This window comes from Schistocerca serialis, chromosome 10, assembly GCF_023864345.2.
Source record: "Schistocerca serialis cubense isolate TAMUIC-IGC-003099 chromosome 10, iqSchSeri2.2, whole genome shotgun sequence".
NCBI lineage: Eukaryota > Metazoa > Arthropoda > Insecta > Orthoptera > Acrididae > Schistocerca > Schistocerca serialis.
In genome coordinates, this window is record NC_064647.1 from 162,671,790 (window position 1) to 162,681,282 (window position 9,493).

Genomic DNA, 9,493 nt, shown 5'->3' on the forward strand with positions numbered 1-9,493 from the left:
CGTCTCGTCACCAGTTGTAATTCTCTTCAGAAACATCTCGTCCTCATCTGCGCGATCGAAAAGCTCTTCACAGATTTCGAGGCGAAGATCTATCTGGCCTTGACTCATGAGCCGTGGGACGAACTCGGCAACAACTCGATGCATTCCAAGATACTGTGTCAGGATTTCATGACATGATCCAACTGAAATGTTACATTCTTCTAAAATCTCTGACAGTCAGTGTTCGATTGGCACGCACACACGTTGACTTTCCTGACATGAGCGTCGTCGGTAGATGTCGGTCGTCCTGAACGAGGGCCACCCTTAACTTCCGTCCGGCCATTTTTAAACCGTGTGATCCATGCGTAACACTGAATACGACTTAAAACTCATCACCGTAGGCTTCCTGCATCATTTGGTGTGTCTCTGTACACGTTACCTTGAGTTTCATGCAAAATTTAATGCAGACGCTTTGCAGTCCTGTAACTCTCTCATCTTGAAATTCGCAGTCTGTGTGATACCACGTTCTACTGAATACAACACTGGACAATAACTAACAGACATGCAACGATCAAATTTCCTGCAGTTACACATTAAACACAGACGTGTGTAGGGATGCCAACCGCATGTCGCTCCAACGCACCATTGGCGCGAAATTACGAATGTTTCGGGAATTTTTGAACAGACCTCGTACGTTCTTGCGCTGGATGTAAGCGTGTATCCCTCAAATTATGTCTCTCGCTTGGTAGAAGGTATCGCTTACCACCACTATCAGCCATGACAACTGGTAACGAATAGAATAAAAATTCGCTAAACAACTCGCAAAGATCACATTTAATGGTCACACTGGGTACGACATCCACAGCAAAGCGCTCAGAACACTACTCAACGCTCATTGGCTGTCGGAGGATGCGTGAAGTAGATGCGCAGAACGAACCTAAACTCGGTCGCCATTGTTTGTGACACCAACTATAATTAATGTTACCCTCTCATGTGTAGAAGCCGACCTCGGGGAAGATCAGTTTGGATTCCGCAGAAATGTTGGAACACGTGAGGCAATACTGACCCTACGACATATCTTAGAAGAAAGATTAAGGAAAGGCAAACCTACGTTTCTAGCATTTGTAGACTTAGAGAAAGCTTTTGACAATGTTGACTGGAATACTCTCAAATTCTGAAGGTGGCAGGGATAAAATACAGGGAGCGAAAGGCTATTACTATTTGTACAGAAACCAGATGGCAGTTGTAAGAGTCGACGGACATGAAAGGGAAGCAGTGGTTGGGAAGGGAGTGAGACAGGGTTGTAGTCTATCCCTAATGTTATTCGATCTGTATATTGAGCAAGCAATGAAGGAAACAAAAGAAAAGTTCGGAGTAGGCATTAAAATCCATGGAGAAGAAATAAAAACTTTGAAGTTCGCCGATGACATTGTAATTCTGTCAGAGACACCAAAGGACTTGGAAGAGCAGCTGAACGGAATGGACGGGGTCTCGAAAGGAGGATATAAGATGAACATCAACAAAAGGAAAACGAGGATAATGGAATGTAGTCGAATTAAGTCGGGTGATGCTGAGGGAATTAGATTAGGAAATGAGACACTTAAAGTAGTGAAGGAGTTTTGCTATTTGGGGAGCAAAATAACTGATGATGGTCGAAGTAGAGAGGATATAAAATGTAGACTGGCAATGGGAAGGAAAGCGTTTCTGAAGAAGAGAGATTTGTTAACATCGAGTATAGATTAAGCGTCAGGAAGTCGTTTCTGAAAGTATTTGTATGGAGTGTAGCCATGTATGGAAGTGAAACATGGATGATAAATGGTTTGGACAAGAAGAGAATAGAAGCTTTCGAAATGTGGTGCTACAGGAGATTGCTGAAAATTAGATGGGTAGATCACATAACTAATGAGGAGGTATTGAACAGAATTGGGGAGGAGAGGAGTTTGCGTCACATCTTGACTAGAAGCAGGGAGCGGTTGCTAGGACATTTTCTGAGGCATCGAGGGATCACCAGTTTAGTATTGGAGGGCAGCGTGGGGGGTAAAAATCGTAGAGGGAGACCAAGAGATGAAAACACTAAGTAGATTCAGAAGGATGTAGGTTTCAGTAGGTACTGGGAGATGAAAAAGCTTGCACAGGATAGAGTAGTATGGAGAGCTGCATCAGACCAGTCTCAGGACTGACGACCACAACAACAACCTCTCATGTGGAAATAAAACTGTGTTTCATTTGTTATTTCTCTTCCGCATGTCCTTGCAAATGTTTCTGTAAATTTTCATTGTCCTTGGATCACTCCTTGTTCATGGGGGCCCTCTCTTGAAGAGAAAATTTTATTACAACCATTCTTTATATTGTGTGAGAAAAGGACAAGTTGAGTTTCGCAGGAACGCTTCTTTGGATATCCGTGTTGATTTGTGGATACAAACATTTCTCCCTCAAGGGAATTTACTGTCATTCACTGTCGGATTTGTTTCCAGTGCGCCGGCGACTTGGGGATCAACTGGCAGCCGATACTGGAGTGCTCCAGAGGTTCGAGGGGCAGCCTGCTGCTGAAACGAAACGGGGACGTGACCGAAGAGCTGACCCCGCCGCTTCACGGCGTGCCCACGGTCACGCTCAACGGGGTGAGTAGACGGCCCGGCTGTTCTGTAGCCTACAGGGCAGAGATCAGTTTTACTTTTTAAAATATTTTATTTTTGGTGCAATTGCTTGATTATAGTGATGATGGTGATCTTTCTTTGTTCGTGTAAGAACTATGAAACGGACCAGATATTGAATAAAACGAAACTATATGGTTCTAGAAACCTTTTAAAACATCTCTGATGAATATGTGCATACTGAAGCGACGATTTAAAATTTGTACTGTGGCCAGGATTCGAACCCAGGTCTTCTGCTCACTAGGCAGATGCGCTAGCCACTACATCACTCTGGCACAGTAGCTTTGCACAACTGCACGGACTTCCTTAGCATACCTCCCTCCTTAATCAAAATTCCCATTCACGCCTCAGTTCCCTTGGTATTCCCGCTAAATTCGAACAGCTTTGCAGATGATCTCCAGCTGTACTGGAATAGCGCCTAGGCATCGAGTGAAATGGGGAACCGTACCTGAAACCCTGACGTTGGTTTATGTTTCTGTCGATTAAAGTGCCTCTGCCTGGGTTTCAAGCAGGATCCACCGTTTCCTTCGATGTTGAGCTGCTGTTCCTACACAACTGGAGAGCCTCAACAAAGCTGTTTAAGTTTAGGGGCCATGCCAAGTGATGAAGTGGGGATCGCATGAGATGCTGCCATAATTCGCGCTATCAGCTCCTCATCCATCTCAACATGTGATTCAAATGTGCCCAGATGAAAAAATCAAGGAGCCTCAAGTTGAGAGGAGGTGCAGACTATGCCAACAGCCCATTACGCTCTACCAAGTGCGCATCAAGAGTCTCACCAAATGATTTCGCACCACATGAGTGAAGTATGCAGATGCACCATCATGTTGGTACCACATACACTGTCACCCATTGAGTGGGACATTTTCCAATAACTTTGGCAATGTTTCCCCTAAGAAGATTAATGTTTATTTGCCTTTAGTTGTCGGGAGGCATGTATGGATCAATCAGATTTTCGCCTACCAAACTAGTGCAAATGCTGATGGCGAAGCATTCTCGGTGACTACAAACAAGGGTGCATGCGGATTTTCCAGTGCCTACTGGTGTTCATTGTAGCTGTTGAACACATCTTGCCTTGTAAATGATGCATCAGCTGGAAAAAGTACAGTGTGGGAATTCAGGCTGAATGCCCCACTTATGCAAAAACCACTGGCAGAATTCATTGTGATACATCAAATCTTCTAGGTTAAGGGCTTGAAGTTTCTGAAGGCAGTAAGGGTGCAAATCATCTTCATTTGCATACACCAGACAGTGGAATAGCTTGCACCCATTTCTCAAGCAACACTTCACGAGGTTGTTGAGGATATGTTTTGCAGCAGTGCTAATGCCACCTCTTCAAACTCTGGTCTCCGTGCAGGCTTTGACGACTGTGTCTGTGCAGCCTTTGCATCTGTACCACAAAATTAATGCATCGGGTTTTAATGTAGGCCTAAAATGCATATGCACGATTATGATACCTTGTCGGCAGACAACTCACCTCACGTGTCTGTCTCTCTTAGGACTTTGTGGAGGGCAGTGAACATCTGTGGACCTGGCACTCAGTTATTTGGAAACTGATAAATGTGCCTCCACTGAGCTGTGTGAGCATTTCCAGCTGCCACACTGTAAGCCCAGTGCATGTCTGATCTTTCCTCCCAAGAAAAGTGCTCCATTTCCCATCAGCTCTGCACACTACGAAACACAAGAGTGTTGCTGACACACTGACACAGGACGAACCAGACTCTACAGTATGCACAGTAACTGTCCTCTGTACGACATTGGACCAAACAGGAATTTGGACTGCCAAATGCAATCTGTTCACGTTCCAGAAAATGCCAGAAGAAACTCTATGGTGTTGTCCCATCAGGAATACCTGATACCATATTGACTCATATGGTGGGTTGTATGCCTATCCTCCTGGCAGTGTGTGACACTGTTAAATGAGGCCTAGTGCCGAACACTAAGTGATGCAGACATGGTTGCTATGTGAAACTTGCTTTTTATGATCCACCCTACCAGCGCTCTCATTTTTTTACATTTATTTTAAAAACACCCTGTATAACTGCACATTGTCTAATAGTTCCACAGACGAATTTCAAATATCTTTAATAATGCTGTTTTTCACAGAACATTCTCCTGAAGTAAGAACATCATTTTTATGTCATATATAAATTTCCCCTCTGAAGACTTGTTCATTAGTGTTTGTCCTACTCTAGCATTTTACCCCTTTTAAGGTCAAATCAGTGTATCACTAAGAGGTTCTGGGTCTTCAGTGCAGCACATATGGCAGATATTTTCTTATTAAGAGCAATATTCAGTCCTTATTTTTTCAATTTATTTTTAATCAAATGAGAAATTACTAACTTAACTACCAGATATATTGTTTAAATGTAGATGTCTTTTTTGACACTAGTAGTGCTGGTAATCATCTTCAACTGACTTCCTATTTATCTGCTTTCAGAGCCGCGGAAACAAAACAGCAATACGGGCAGACCTCTGGGGTGAAATTTGTAAGCTGTTGTCGGTGAGTGCTATATTCTTGGTGTTGAGCTGTTGCACATCAGTGTACCAGTGAATCCTCTTTTGCTCTTTTGACAACTAATGCAGATCAAAGATACTTAAATGCAAACATTTTTTGTCACACCTAAGAGAGATTATTATGAATATTAACTGAAATTCAGTAATAATTGTAATTAGTCAATATTATTGATATTCCCATTTTCAGGTAAAGTTATATCAATTAAAACACACAAACACTCGTCATATCTGGAAAGTAGGAACCAGACAATTTTCCTCTAGTGTCAACAAAAAACAAACAGGAAAGAGATCTGGATCTGTCTGATGTAATGTAAAGTGTGTGCTTGTTTGGGGGGAGGGGGCGGGGTACCACAGACTTATTTTCTGGATATTTCCTGCCACTGAATGTGCTAGATGATTAAAACATGTTTCTCTTCACATATAACACAGGTGATATGCAGCAGGTTTCCTAACATAATTCTAGCATAATTTCATGCTCTATACAATGCATGAATGGTTGTGTGGCTAACAGTTAGTCTAAATAAATTCTTTGTGTAAATTGTTACTAGCAAAAAACAAAATGAAATAGTCTCCCAAGTTGCAGGCTCTAAGGCAGTGTACCACGAACTAGAAACTTGTACACAAACAATGTCATACAACAGGAAAAGGAATAAAAAATGGTGAGTACATATATTACTCTCACCACTGATATTTTATCACGCTTGTCTTTGTTGTAGATGAACAACTAGAATGTCAGTATTAATTGTGCAAATACAACAAATGCACTACAACAAAAATGGCAGCATATGCCTCTAATTAAGAATACATCTATCCCTAATGAAGTCAAAGCCATAGCAAGTACTTTCTTTTGTAAGAAATTGTGAAATAGATTCAATTCAATGGCAATAACAATGCACACTCTGCATTCTTTCCGCAACCACTCAAACAATAGCTATTCTGACTTATGAAAAAAAAACATAAAATTCTTGTAAGACATTAGATAGGCCACAATAGGAGCAGGAATCTTTAAATGTTAAATTTTAGTGCTATCACAATTCCTTTGCCTGAAGGTCATACATTTATCATTTTTTTCTGCAATAACTTATTTTTGTAGGACTGGCTCTTTTTGATCGGGTTCCAATGGGATTCCAGGTGGAAGTATTTTTAATTCACATTCATAAAAGATTTCGATATACACATATAAAGTCAATATTGCATTGTTGTAAAATCATTAATATTCATAAGATTTGTAACAAGTAATCTTATTAACATTCATCAGTTCAATGTCGTTTTTTTGTTGTTAGAATTCAACATTGCACAGTTTTTTGCTTTGAATGCAAAGTTCAGGATTTGATGCAATTTTCGCATTAACAGGGCAAATGATCTATAGTAATGATTACAATATTTTACTTTAGCAGCATGTCTCTCAGGGTTGGATAATCATCACACTTCCATACCAGTTTCCTTTAACTTGCAACATAAGCTCCACTGATTATCTCATCATTACAAAGGTGAATATGGTTAGTCATATCACATATGCAGGTCAGTTTGTATTCACAAATACTCTTTACATTTAAATAATTAATTCAAACTGCCCCCAAATTCAGCTTGTCAGAGTGATCTTTAATATTATTGATACCTAATCTGACAAGATCCTCAATATACTCTTAAACAAACATCAGAAAATCTTGCTCCTGGAACATGCATCATCATATTCCAGACACGGAACAATCAAATAGTTGGTATTGCACTGACTAATGTTTAAATGTAGATGCCTTGTTTGACACTAGCAGTGCTGGTAGTTATTTTCAACTGACTTCCTGTTTATCTGCTTTCAGAGCTGGGGAAACAAAACAGCAATACAGACAGACCTCTGGGGTGAAAGTTGGTATATAACCTGTTAAAATTTTAACAATCAATAATGCTGGATATCTGTGCCAGAGTTGTTCGTTAACAAGTTGACTGTCCTAACACAACTCTCACCCCAGTCTGTGGTCAACATATCTGGGCTAGATACAGTTGCTTTCAGTCTTCCAGTTTTGCGCTAGTTGGTTGATTACTGTCATTGACTACCTCTGTAATCACTGGTGGCTGATTCCTTCAATCATTTTCATTTGTTTGTTACTACCATCTATTCTGCCAGTGATTGTTATTATCATCATCATTATTATTATTATTCGATAAAATGTAATCTGGATTGTACAGACGTTTGTGGTGTTTTTGATTATGTCTAATATTACTATGGTTCTTCCTAGCCATTGGCTGGCTTTGTGCTGATTTTGCGAATTCAATTTCGTCTTGTTGCAAACAACACTATAATCCTTGGATGCATTACATGCTGGACTGTTACTTGCTTGACAAAGCCTAGATTCAAACACTGTTCATTTCTTGACTTAATATTTTCATGTATTAAATCAGTCGAGTCAAGAACCAACATGAATTCTTTGAGGTTAACCTCTGATACAAGAACCAACGTCGTGAATATATCACTAACAGACTGTCATTCCGAGATTAAGGTTGTATACTACGAAATGCACGAGTAAACACTCTCGATTCTGCCCCATAAATGTACGCTGGGACTCATGTCGGGTGATCTGGGTGGCCAAACCAGTCACTGCAATTGTTTAGAATGTTCTTCAAACCTGTCGCGAGCAATTGTAGCCTGGTGACATGGTGCATGGTCATCTATAAAAATTCCATCGTTGTTTGTGCACATGAAGTATAAGAATGGCTGCAAGAGGTCTCCAAGTAACTGAACATAACCATTTCCAGTCCATTCCATGTAAACACATCCCACACCATTATGGAGCCACCACCAACTTGCACAGTGCCTTGTTGACTACTTGGGCCCGTGGTTTCTTGGTGTCTGCGTCACACTCGAACCCTACCATCAGCTCTTATCACTGAAATCAGGACTCATCTGACTAGACCACGGTTTTCCAGTCGTCTAGGGTTCAACTGATATGGTCACCAGCCCACAGGAGGCGCTGTAGGTTGTTAACAAAGGCACTCGCTTCCGTCGTCTGCTGCCATAGCACATTAACGCCAGATTTCACCGTACTGTCCATACGGATGCGTTCTTCGTACGTCCGACATTGATTTCTGCTGACAGTGTTGTTTGTCTGTTAGCACTGACAACTCTACGTAAACGCGCTGATCTTGGACGTTAAGTGAAGGCCGTCGGCAACTGCGTTGTCCGTGGTGGTAGGTAATACTTGTATTTCGGTATTCTCGTCACACTCTTGACACTGCGGATCTCGGAATATTGAATTTCCTAACGATATCCGAAATTGAATGTCCCATGCGTCTAATTCCTATCACTCCGCTTTCAAAGTCTGTTAATTTCCTATATCATTCCCCACAATCATGTTGGAAACATTTTCACACGAATCACCTGACTACAAATGGCAGCTCCACCATTGTACTGCCCTTTTATACCTTGTGTACGCGATATTACCTTCATCTGTATATGTACATATCGCTATCCCACGACTTTTGTCCCAACTTTGTTATATTAAAAATAATTAAAAGTTTTGCATAAATGCATCCAGTTTTTGCCAATGTTAGGGAACGAAGGGGTGGATTATAGTGTGTTAACTCATTGGGCTGGTTGTATGAGTTAATTCCCACTGGAATCGACCGGAGACATCAAAATTGTAGTAGACATAAGGGAACCTTATTTTTACTGATGGTATTCTGGTTATCTGAGAAGACTGCCATCTATGGTCTATCAATAACTGACAACGTGCAACATTTTTTTCAGGATCCGATACCTCCAAATTGTCCTGAGGCAGATGACTCTATAGTGGTTAACAATCCAGAATAGAAGATGAGAAACTGAATGTCTACAACAGACTGCCAATTAAACTTGTAAAACTGTTTAAAATAAAATGATTTTTATAAACTCCATAGTTGCTATTTCATTCTTTGCTACATATAAAATTATTCATAAGGCTCAGCAACAATTTAGCGATATTCGAACCTTTAAAAGAATAGATGGAACTGCTTACAGTGTATATAATCTGGGACCGAGTAAGGATACCGAATTAAAGCAAAACAGAGACTATTGCAAGGGTGCACTACATCATCCAATCCTTCGAAAATGTGTTGTTGTAATCGACATTAAGAGACTAGTTTGACTTACTGGTGCCAGAGCTTGGTCTCCCTCTGCAAACAACACAAACGCTACCATGGCTTGCATGTGAACAGATTAATTTAGGTGGCAGCAGGGGAGGTGCAATACCACACTTATCACTCAATCCCATATTTTTGCTACTTAGCGACATAAAGCTCTTATCTCCGAATATGGGTCAATACCTGGTTGTCTTTCTGCATGAGCTAATCAGAAAGGACACCAAACAGCC

The 9,493-nt window shown here is 40.9% G+C and overlaps 1 protein-coding gene across 1 annotated transcript in view; it reads left to right on the plus strand.

Annotated features, from left to right (window-relative positions):
- Positions 1 to 9,038, plus strand: part of LOC126424897 (GILT-like protein 1) — a 128,158-nt gene extending 119,120 nt beyond the window's left edge. Inside the window, exons 4-6 of the mRNA XM_050087730.1 lie at positions 2,454 to 2,600; positions 5,074 to 5,136; positions 8,893 to 9,038. Of these exons, the coding sequence (XP_049943687.1) occupies positions 2,454 to 2,600; positions 5,074 to 5,136; positions 8,893 to 8,955 (273 nt within the window). The 3' untranslated portion in view covers positions 8,956 to 9,038. The remainder of the gene's footprint in view (positions 1 to 2,453; positions 2,601 to 5,073; positions 5,137 to 8,892) is intronic.
- The last annotated feature ends 455 nt before the right edge of the window (positions 9,039 to 9,493 follow it).